This window comes from Blennius ocellaris (assembly GCF_963422515.1).
Source record: "Blennius ocellaris genome assembly, contig: SCAFFOLD_100, whole genome shotgun sequence".
Classification (NCBI taxonomy): Eukaryota; Metazoa; Chordata; class Actinopteri; order Blenniiformes; family Blenniidae; genus Blennius; species Blennius ocellaris.
In genome coordinates this window covers 110555-122500 of record NW_027662296.1, presented here as the reverse complement: position 1 = coordinate 122500, position 11946 = coordinate 110555, and the positions used below count along the sequence as shown (strand labels likewise).

At 48.3% G+C, this 11946-nt stretch overlaps 1 protein-coding gene across 1 annotated transcript in view; it reads left to right on the top strand.

Annotated features, from left to right (window-relative positions):
• Positions 1-11946, top strand: part of LOC308147907 (NACHT, LRR and PYD domains-containing protein 3-like) — a gene marked incomplete at both ends in the record, with an annotated part of 71745 nt that overhangs the window by 7966 nt on the left and 51833 nt on the right. Inside the window, one exon of the mRNA XM_080521291.1 lies at positions 1-43. This exon is cut by the window's left edge and continues 140 nt beyond it. Coding sequence (XP_080377417.1) covers positions 1-43 — 43 coding nt within the window. The remainder of the gene's footprint in view (positions 44-11946) is intronic.

The following is an 11946-nucleotide window of genomic DNA, read 5'->3' as shown; positions in this document are numbered from 1 at the left end:
GTGGTTTTCTGGAGAATCCACTGTGTGGTCTGGAGACTCTACAGTAAGACTCCATGTAGAGTTTGTGTGCAGTGCAGGTTGTGTTCCAGTAAAGGTCAGACATCAGGCTGATATGACATGATCCACACTGAGGATCTCCATGAGAAACTGAGACTTTAGTCCTGTGACTGTGGCAGAGCCGTGTGGAGCTCCACAGCTCAAAGCTTGGTAGAAGAACAAGGTGCTGCACTGGACAATTCACTGTCCACCAGGGCTGCAACTGACAATCATATAAGAATCCATTAATCGCTCCATTATTTTTTAATTAGGGACCTCGCCAACGGCTGGGCCCTAGGCCCAGCCAACGGCAGGTCTCTTTTGGATTTCGTCGTCGCCAAAAGTGCGGGCCCACCGCACTCATCCGGTTGCTCTCATGACCCCCTCAGAGTGGCCGGCGCCCCCGGAGGGGGCGTCGGCCACTACCTGGTGGCGAAATTCTATATTGTATTTCGAATGTTTATTATTATTAGGGAGTGCGGGCCCTCCGAAGGAGGGCCCGCACTCATTCGGACACTGTCTGACCCTGTCACTCTGACGTGGTGGCGACGTGGTGGCGAAATTGTATATTGTTTTTCGAATGTTTTTAGGGACCTCGCCAACGGGTGGGCCCTAGGCCCAGCCAACGGCAGGTCTCTTTTGGATTTCGTCGTCGCCAAAAGTGCAGGCCCTCCGAAGGGCCTCCAGGCCCTCTCCTGACCCTCCCAGAGTGGCCGACGCCCCCGAAGGGGGCGTCGGCCACTACCTGGTGGCGAAATTATATATTGTATTTCGAATGTTTCTTATTAGGGACCTCGCCAACGGCTGGGCCCTAGGCCCCAGCCAACGGCAGGTCTCTTTTGGAATTCGTCGTCGCCAAAAGTGCGGGCCCTCCGAAGGAGGGCCCGCACTCATCCGGTTACTCTCCTGACCCCCTCAGAGAGTGGGCCTGACCCCCTCACTACCTGGTGGCGAAATTATATATTGTATTTCGAATGTTTTTTCTTATTATTAGGGACCTCGCCAACGGCTGGGCCCTAAGCCCAGCCAACGGCAGGTCTCTTTTGGAATTCGTCGATACCGAATGAGTGCGGGCCCTCCGACACTGTCTGACCCTGTCAGAGTGGCCGGGGCCCCCGAAGGGGGCCCCGGCCACTCTGACGTGGTGGCGAAATTGTATATTGTTTTTCGAATGTTTTTAGGGACCTCGCCAACGGGTGGGCCCTAGGCCCAGCCAACGGCAGGTCTCTTTTGGATTTCGTCGTCGCCAAAAGTGCGGGCCCTCCGAAGGGGGGCGTCGCCAACGGGTGGGCCCTAGGCCCAGCCAACGGCAGGTCTCTTTTGGATTTCGTCGTCGCCAAAAGTGCGGGCCCTCCGAAGGGGGGCGTCGCCAACAGGTGGGCCCTAGGCCCAGCCAACGGCAGGTCTCTTTTGGATTTCGTCGTCGCCAAAAGTGCGGGCCCTCCGAAGGGGGCGTCGGCCACTACCTGGTGGCGAAATTATATATTGTATTTCGAATGTTTCTTATTAGGGAACTCGCCAACGGCTGGGCCCTAGGCCCCAGCCAACGGCAGGTCTCTTTTGGAATTCGTCGTCGCCAAAAGTGCGGGCCCTCCGAAGGAGGGCCCGCACTCATCCAGGACCTCCCCTGACCCTCTCAGAGTGGCCGGGGCCCCCGAAGGCCACTCTGACGTGGTGGCGAAATTGTATATTGTATTTCGAATGTTTCTTATTAGGGACCTCGCCAACGGCTGGGCCCTAGGCCCAGCCAACGGCAGATCTCTTTTGGATTTCGTCGTCGCCAAAAGTGCGGGCCCTCCGAACCCCCTAAACACGCTCAAAAACTCACCAAATTTGGGAGACTCGTCAAAAGTGTGGCACTCCACAATCTCACGTCAAAAAATTCCCAAAAAATCCAAAAATGGCTCTCTAGCGCCACCTAGAAAATTGCAATCACCCGCCACGGTCCGTAAGAATGTCGTAGAGAAAAACAGCGAATACGAAACTTCTTCGTCTACTCGACCCCTACGACTCACGCGCTCTAACTTTTGACCTAACTCCAACAGGAAGGCCGCTATTTGCCTTTCAAAGTAAGGTGTTCGCCCAAAAAAGGGAGAAAAAGGCCGAAACGGAAAATCTAAACCATCATAGGGCGAAGGTCGTATCGGTTAAATTGAGATATACAAAAATAGAGGAGATTGTTTACTACAAATATTTAGAGGGAATTTTTCTTACCTAGTCCAGTTTAATTTTTATTAGCCGTCCAAGCTCCCCACCCCGAAATCGGCTTTTTGGCTCCTGTCATCCATTAACATGGGGAAACGGACAATTCTCGCCGAAAATCTACGATTTTAAACTCCCCGAACTACTCTTAACTGTTTGCAAACCGTGACTCTCGGCCACAAACCGAGGGCATCGCCACGCCCACGAGACCCTGCCGAACAAGAGGATGTAACATATGTGGGGAAAATTCCAAAACAAGTCCCCAGAATGACGAGTTAAAGCGACACAGTAACATTTTTCTCGTCCGAAATCTTAACACTATAGCGGATGGAGCCAAATCTGCCGTTCCTGCCAAACAGCGCCCCCTGGTGTCCAAAGTTTACCTCTGACTGCTTCCAAACCCACACAGTATTAAAGACGACAAAAATTCCTACAAAAGTATGGTATTTTTATCCACATACTCCCCCGATAAGTATAGATTAAGAGCAGTTGTTCGCAAAATCTTCTAATATAATCCTCTCTGGCTCACTCTGACGTCAGAGTGTCCGCGCTCGGCGCAGCTGTGAAATTCTCCACTGTGATTGGTCAGTGCATCACTCCATATATGGGCAGCTTCCTGTAGCTTCAGGCTCATCACTGCTGTGTGATTGACAGCCTGTCATATCCTGCAGTTTGACCTGAGAGTGACCTCACCAGTCATTCTCAGGTCAGGTTACTCTCATGTGACCTGACCTCACTCTCATGTCTCATGTTCTCCTGTCATGAGGACATGCAAAACCTGTATGAGACCTGGCCTGAGACATGTAATTCATGTCGGTGGAAGTTTGTGAAAAACCTTCATTGATGCATCATTCACACCTTCGTTCACGCCGACAAAGGCCGGGCCTCCTAGGCCCGGCACTCCACCAGGTCACTCTCATGTCCCACACTGACCTCTGTAGGAGGCTTGGCCTGAGGCCATGTAATTCATGTCGGTGGAAGTTTTTGAAAAACCTTTATTGTGCCATAAGTGCTGTGTCTTTTACACTACAATTGAAGTAAGACCAGATTCAGGATCGGGGCCATCTGGGGAGTACCTAACAGACATTTTCAGGCAGCTCGGCTAGCTTGCGGCTTAGCATGCCTGCTAGCATGGTCGCAAACATTGTCTGATTGAGCCGAAATTTGGTAGGTAGCCTAATGGGGTTGCTGTGATCACAAATCACTAGCTAATTAGCTGGTTTTGACGCCGTTTTTTCAAAATAAAAGTCTTTTTTTTTTTTTTTTTTTTTTTTAACTTAAAAAATTGTCTTTTTTATTAACCGTTCATAGCCACCCCCCCGACGGGCAGTCTCGAGGTCCCGACCAATGCTGCTTGCAGCTTTAATTAGGGACCTCGCCAACGGGTGGGCCCTAGGCCCAGCCAACGGCAGGTCTCTTTTGGATTTCGTCGTCGCCAAAAGTGTGGGGCCTCCGCAGGAGGCCCCACACTCATCCAGGACCTCCCCTGACCCTCTCAGAGTGGCCGCGCCCCCGAAGGGGGCGCGGCCACTACCTGGTGGCGAAATTATATATTGTTTTTCGAATGTTTCTTATATATTTTTTAGGGACCTCGCCAACGGGTGGGCCCTAGGCCCAGCCAACGGCAGGTCTCTTTTGGATTTCGTCGTCGCCAAAAGTGTGGGGCCTCCGCAGGAGGCCCCACACTCATCCAGAACTCTCCTGACCCTCTCAGAGTGGCCGCGCCCCCGAAGGGGGCGTCGGCCACTACCTGGTGGCGAAATTATATATTGTATTTCGAATGTTTATTATTAGGGACCTCGCCAACGGGTGGGCCCTAGGCCCAGCCAACGGCAGGTCTCTTTTGGATTTCGTCGTCGCCAAAAGTGCGGGCCCTCCGAACCCCCTAAACACGCTCAAAAACTCACCAAATTTGGGAGACTCGTCAAAAGTGTGGCACTCCACAATCTCACGTCAAAAAATTCCCCAAAAATCCAAAAATGGCTCTCTAGCGCCACCTAAAAAATTGCAATCACCCGCCACGGTCCGTAAGAATGTCGTAGAGAAAAACAGCGAATACGAAACTTCTTCGTCTACTCGACCCCTACGACTCACGCGCTCTAACTTTTGCCCTAACTCCAACAGGAAGCCGGCTATTTGCCTTTCAATGTAAGGTATTCGCCCAAAAAAGGGAAAAAAAGGCAGAAACGGAAAATTTAACTCCTCATAGGGCGAAGGTCGCATCGGTTAAATTGAGATATACAAAAATAGAGGAGATTGTTTACTACTGAACTCTAGAGGGAAATTTTCTTACCTAGTCCAGTTTAATTTTTATTAGCCGTCCAAGCTCCCCACCCCCTAATCGGCATTTTGGCTCCTGTCATCCATTAACATGGGGAAACGGAAAATTCTCGCCGAAAATCAACGATTTACAACTCCCCGAACTACTCTTAACTGTTTGCAAACCGTGACTCTCAGCCACAAACCGAGGGCATCGCCACGTACACGAGACCCTGCCGAACAAGAGGATGTAACATATGTGGGGAAAATTCCAAAACAAGTCCCCAGAATGACGAGTTAAAGCGACACAGTAAAATTTTTCTCGTCCGAAATCTTAACACTATAGCGGATGGAGCCAAATCTGCCGTTCCTGCCAAAGAGCGCCCCCTGGTGACCAAGGTTTACCTCTGACTGCTTCCAAACCCACACAGTATTAAGGAGGACAAAAATTCCTACAAAAGTATGGTATTTTTATCCACATACTCCCCCGATAAGTATAGATTAAGAGCACTTGTTCGCAAAATCTTTGAATATAATCCTCCCTGGCTCACTCTGCCGTCAGAGTGTCCGCGCTCGGTGCAGCTGTGAAATTCTCCACTGTGATTGGTCAGTGCATCACTCCATATATGGGCAGCTTCCTGTAGCTTCAGGCTCATCACTGCTGTGTGATTGACAGCCTGTCATATCCTACAGTTTGACCTGAGAGTGACCTCACCAGTCATTCTCAGGTCAGGTTACTCTCATGTGACCTGACCTCACTCTCATGTCTCATGTTCTCCTGTCATGAGGACATGCAAAACCTGTACGAGGTCTGGCCTGAGACATGTAATTCATGTCGGTGGAAGTTTGTGAAAAACCTTTATTGCATCATTCACACCTTCGCACACTGCCGACAAAGGCCGGGCCTCCTAGGCCCGGCACTCCACCAGGTCACTCTCATGTCACACACTGACCTCCGTAGGAGGCCTGGCCTGAGGACATATAATTCATGTAGGTGGAAGTTTTTGAAAAACCTTTATGGCATCATTCACACCTTCGCACACCGCCGACAAAGGCCGGGCCTCCTAGGCCCGGCACTCCACCAGGTCAGTCTCATGTCACACACTGACCTCCGTAGGAGGCCTGGCCTGAGGCCATATAATTCATGTCGGTGGAAGTTTTTGAAAAACCTTTATTGTTCCATAAGTGCAGTGTCATTCACACTAGAATTGAAGTAAGACCAGATTTGGGATCGGGGCAACCTGGGGAGTACCACCCTGAGATTTTCAGGTGTATCCGCTAGCTTGCGGCATAGCATGCCCGTTAGCATGCTACTAAACATTGTTCGATTGAGCTGAAATTTGGTAGGTGGCCTAATGGGGGTGCTGCGGTCACAAATCACTAGCTAATTAGCTGGTTCCGACGCCGTTTTTTCAAAATAAAAGTACAAATTTTTTTTTATTTTTTTTTTTTTGCTTAAATAATCTTTTTTTTAATTAACCGTTCATAGCCACCCCCCCGACGGGCAATCTCGAGGTCCCGACCAATGCTGCTTGCAGCTTTAATTCTATCTTCGTTTTTTACGCTTTCGCTCATATTTGACCCCCTAAACACGCTCAAAAACTCACCGAATTTGGATGGCTCGTGAAAAATTGGATAGAGCCGGTGACCATGTCAAAACATTCCATGAAAATACAAAAATGGCTCTCTAGCGCCACCTAGAAAATTGCAATCGCCCGCCACGGTCCGTAGGAATGTCGTGGAGAAATGTCACGAATACGAAATTTGTTCGTCTACTCGAGCCCTACGACTCACGCGCTCTAACTTTTGACCTAGCTCCAACAGGAAGCCGGCTATTTGCCTTTCAAAGTAAGGTGTTCGCCCAAAAAAGGCAAAAAAAGGCCGAAACGGAAAATCTAAACCATCATAGGGCGAAGGTCGCATCGGTTAAATTGAGATATACAAAAATACAGGAGATTGTTTACTACAAATATTTAGAGGGAAATTTTCTTACCTAGTCCAGTTTAATTTTTATTAGCCGTCCAAGCTCCCCACCCCCTAATCGCCTTTTTGGCTCCTGTCATCCATTAACATGGGGAAACCGAAAATTCTCCCCCAAAATCAACGATTTTAAACTCCCCGAACTACTCTTAACTGTTTGCAAACCGTGACTCTCAGCCACAAACCGAGGGCATCGCCACGGCGAGGAGACCCTGCCGAACAAGAGGATGTAACATATGTGGGGAAAATTCCAAAACAAGTCCCCAGAATGACGAGTTAAAGCGACAGAGTAACATTTTTTTCGTTCTACATTTTTACATTGAATCCTGATGGGAGATATCCGGCGTTGTCGCCAAACAGCGCCCCCTGGTGTCCAAAGTTTACCTCTGACTGCTTCCAAACCCACACAGTATTAAAGACGACAAAAATTCCTACAAAAGTATGGTATTTTTATCCACATACTCCCCCGATAAGTATAGATTAAGAGCACTTGTTCGCAAAATCTTTGAATATAATCCTCTCTGGCTCACTCTGCCGTCAGAGTGTCCGCGCTCGGTGCAGCTGTGAAATTCTCCACTGTGATTGGTCAGTGCATCACTCCATATATGGGCAGCTTCCTGTAGCTTCAGGCTCATCACTGCTGTGTGATTGACAGCCTGTCATATCCTGCAGTTTGACCTGAGAGTGACCTCAGCAGTCATTCTCAGGTCAGGTTACTCTCATGTGACCTGACCTCACTCTCTTGTCTCATGTTGTCCTGTCATGAGGACATGCAAAACCTGTACGAGGTCTGGCCTGAGACATGTAATTCATGTCGGTGAAAGTTTGTGAAAAACCTTCATTGATGCATCATTCACACCTTCGTTCACGCCGACAAAGGCCGGGCCTCCTAGGCCCGGCACTCCACCAGGTCAGTCTCATGTCCCACACTGACCTCCGTAGGAGGCCTGGCCTGAGGCCATATAATTCATGTTGGTGGAAGTTTTTGAAAAACCTTTATTGTTCCATAAGTGCAGTGTCATTCACACTAGAATTGAAGTAAGACCAGATTCAGGATCGGGGCCATCTGGGGAGTACCCAACACACATTTTCAGGTAGCTCAGCTAGCTTGCGGATTAGCATGCCTGTTAGCATGGTCGCAAGCATTGTCCGATTGAGCCGAAATTTGGTAGGTAGCCTAATGGGGGTGCTGCAATCACAAATCACTAGCTAATTAGCTGGTTTTAAAGCCGTTTTTTCAAAATAAAAGTCTTTTTTTTTTTTTTTTTTTTTTACTTAAAAAATTGTCTTTTTTATTAACCGTTCATAGCCACCCCCCCGACGGGCAGTCTCGAGGTCCCGACCAATGCTGCTTGCAGCTTTAATTAGGGACCTCGCCAACGGGTGGGCCCTAGGCCCAGCCAACGGCAGGTCTCTTTTGGATTTCGTCGTCGCCAAAAGTGTGGGGCCTCCGCAGGAGGCCCCACACACATCCAGAACTCTCCTGACCCCCTCAGAGTGGCCGCGCCCCCGAAGGGGGCGCGGCCACTACCTGGTGGCGAAATTATATATTGTATTTCGAATGTTTCTTATTATTAGGGACCTCGCCAACGGGTGGGCCCTAGGCCCAGCCAACGGCAGGTCTCTTTTGGATTTCGTCGTCGCCAAAAGTGTGGGGCCTCCGCAGGAGGCCCCACACTCATCCAGAACTCTCCTGACCCCCTCAGAGTGGCCGCGCCCCCGAAGGGGGCGCGGCCACTACCTGGTGGCGAAATTGTATATTGTATTTCGAATGTTTCTTTTTCTTTTTCCTATTATATTTTTTTTGCACCTAAAAATTCGTCGATCGCCTCAAATTTGACCCCCTAAACACACTCAAAAACTCACCAAATTTGGCACGCTCGTCAAGACTCGCGAAAATGCGAAGACTGTGTCAGAAAATCCCCACTAAGTCCAAAAATGCCTCTCTAGCGCCACCTAGAAAATTGCAATCGCCCGCCACGGTCCGCAGGAATGTCGTAGAGAAATGTCGCGAATACGAAATTTGTTCGTCTACTCGAGCCCTACGACGCATGCGCTCTAACTTTTGACCTAACTCCAACAGGAAAGCCGCTATTTGCCTTTCAAAGTAAGGTGTTCACCCAAAAAAGGCAAAAAAAGGCCGAAACGGAAAATCTAAACCATCATAGGGCGAAGGTCGTATCGGTTAAATTGAGATATACAAAAATAGAGGAGATTGTTTACTACAAATATTTAGAGGGAATTTTTCTTACCTAGTCCAGTTTAATTTTTATTAGCCGTCCAAGCTCCCCACCCCCTAATCGGCATTTTGGCTCCTGTCATCCATTAACATGGGGAAACGGAAAATTCTCCCCCAAAATCTACGATTTTAAACTCCCCGAACTACTCTTAACTGTTTGCAAACCGTGACTCTCAGCGACAAACCGAGGGCATCGCCACGTACACGAGACCCTGCCGAACAAGAGGATGTAACATATGTGGGGAAAATTCCAAAACAAGTCCCCAGAATGACGAGTTAAAGCGACACAGTAAAATTTTTCTCGTCCGAAATCTTAACACTATAGCGGATGGAGCCCAATCTGCCGTTAGTGCCAAACAGCGCCCCCTGGTGTCCACAGTTTACCTCTGACTGCTTCCACACCCACACCGTCTGAAAGAGGACAAAAATTCCTACAAAAGTATGGTATTTTTATCCACATACTCCCCCGATAACTATGGATTCAGAGCAGTTGTTCGCAAAGTTCTGGAATTCATCTTCACTCTCTCACACTCTAGGTCTCTCAGTTAACGATCAAAGTGACGTGCAGCTGCTGTGAAAATCTACAACAGGATTGCGCAATCCTGCTCCGGGGACCGGGGGAGGGGGAGGGGGAGCATCTCAGTGACATTTTCAGGATCACATAGGCCTAGCATGTCCGTTAGCATTTTAACAAACATTATCCGATTGAGCTGAAATTTGGTAGGTGGCCTAATGGGGCCGCTGCGGTCATGAATCACTACATAATTAGCTGGTTTTGAGGCCGTTTTTTTCAAAATAAAACTAATTAAAAAAGTACTGTTTTTTAAACGCTTAAAAAATGATCATTAACTGGTCTAGAGGATCGTGGCCACCCCAACGGGCTTGAGCCACAGTTTACGAAAGGCCAGGCCGCAGGCCTGGCCAACGGCAGCTCTCTTTTGTAATTTGTACACCGCCGACAAAGCCGGGCCTCCTAGGTCCGGCACTCCACCAGGTCACTCTCATGTCCCACACTGACCTCCGTAGGAGGCCTGGCCTGAGGCCATATAATTCATGTCGGTGGAAGTTTTTGAAAAACCTTTATTGTTCCATAAGTGCAGTGTCATTCACACTACAATTGAAGTAAGACCAGATTCAGGATCGGGGCCATCTGACGAGTACCCAACAGACATTTTCAGGCAGCTCGGCTAGCTTGCGGCTTAGCATGCCTGTTAGCATGCGAGCAAGCATTGTCCGATTGAGCCGAAATTTGGTAGGTAGCCTAATGGGGGTGCTGCAATCACAAATCACTAGCTAATTAGCTGGTTTTGACGCCGTTTTTTCAAAATAAAAGTACTAATTTTTTTTTTTTTTTTTTTTTGCTTAAATAATCTTTTTTTTAATTAACCGTTCATAGCCACCCCCCCGACGGGCAGTCTCGAGGTCCCGACCAATGCTGCTTGCAGCTTTAATTCTTTCTTGGGACTCCTGACGCCTCTTTGAGCTCTAATTTGACCCCCTAAACACGCTCAAAAACTCACCAAATTTGGCAGGATCGTCAGAAGTGGCGAAAAATTTTATAAAATAAAAAAAAATCCCCACAAAGTCCAAAAATGGCTCTCTAGCGCCACCTAGAAGATTGTCATCGCCCGCTACGGTCCGTAGGAATGTCGTAGAGAAAAACAGCGAATACGAAATTTGTTCGTCTACTCGAGCCCTACGACTCACGTGCTCTAACTTTTGACCTAACTCCAACAGGAAGGCCGCTATTTGCCTTTCAAAGTAAGGTGTTCACCCAAAAAAGGCAAAAAAAGGCAGAAACGGAAAATCTAAACCATCATAGGGCGAAGGTCGTATCGGTTAAATTGAGATATACAAAAATAGAGGAGATTGTTTACTACAAATATTTAGAGGGAATTTTTCTTACCTAGTCCAGTTTAATTTTTATTAGCCGTCCAAGCTCCCCACCCCCTAATCGGCATTTTGGCTCCTGTCATCCATTAACATGGGGAAACGGAAAATTCTCGCCGAAAATCAACGATTTAAAACTCCCCGAACTACTCTTAACTGCTTGCAAACCGTAACTCTCAGCCACAAACCGAGGGCATCGCCACGACCGCGAGACCCTGCCGAACAAGAGGATGTAACATATGTGGGAGAAATTCCAAAACAAGTCCCCAGAATGACGAGTTAAAGCGACACAGTAAAATTTTTCTCGTCCGAAATCTTAACACTATAGCGGATGGAGCCAAATCTGCCGTTCCTGCCAAACAGCGCCCCCTGGTGTCCAAAGTTTACCTCCGACTGCTTCCAAACCCACACACTATTAAAGACGACAAAAATTCCTACAAAAGTATGGTATTTTTATCCACATACTCCCCCGATAAGTATAGATTAAGAGCAGTTGTTCGCAAAATCTTCTAATATAATCCTCTCTGCCTCACTCTGACGTCAGAGTGTCCGCGCTCGGCGCAGCTGTGAAATTCTCCACTGTGATTGGTCAGTGCATCACTCCATATATGGGCAGCTTCCTGTAGCTTCAGGCTCATCACTGCTGTGTGATTGACAGCCTGTCATATCCTGCAGTTTGACCTGAGAGTGACCTCAGCAGTCATTCTCAGGTCAGGTTACTCTCATGTGACCTGACCTCACTCTCATGTCTCATGTTCTCCTGTCATGAGGACATGCAAAACCTGTACGAGACCTGGCCTGAGGCCCTCACATTCATGTCGGTGGAAGTTTGTGAAAAACCTTTATGGCATCATTCACACCTTCGCACACCGCCGACAAAGGCCGGGCCTCCTAGGCCCGGCACTCCACCAGGTCACTCTCATGTCACACACTGACCTCCGTAGGAGGCCTGGCCTGAGGCCATATAATTCATGTCGGTGGAAGTTTTTGAAAAACCTTTATTGTTCCATTAGTGCAGTGTCATTCACACTAGAATTGAAGTAAGACCAGATTTGGGATCGGGGCAACCTGGGGAGTACCACACTGAGATTTTCCGGTGTATCCGCTAGCTTGCGGCATAGCATGCCCGTTAGCATGCTTGTAAACATTGTTCGATTGAGCTGAAATTTGGTAGGTGGCCTAATGGGGGTGCTGCGGTCACAAATCACTAGCTAATTAGCTGGTTCCGACGCCGTTTTTTCAAAATAAAAGTACAATTTTTTTTTTTTTTTTTTTTGCTTAAATAATATTTTTTTTAATTAACCGTTCATAGCCACCCCCCCGACGGGCAATCTCGAGGT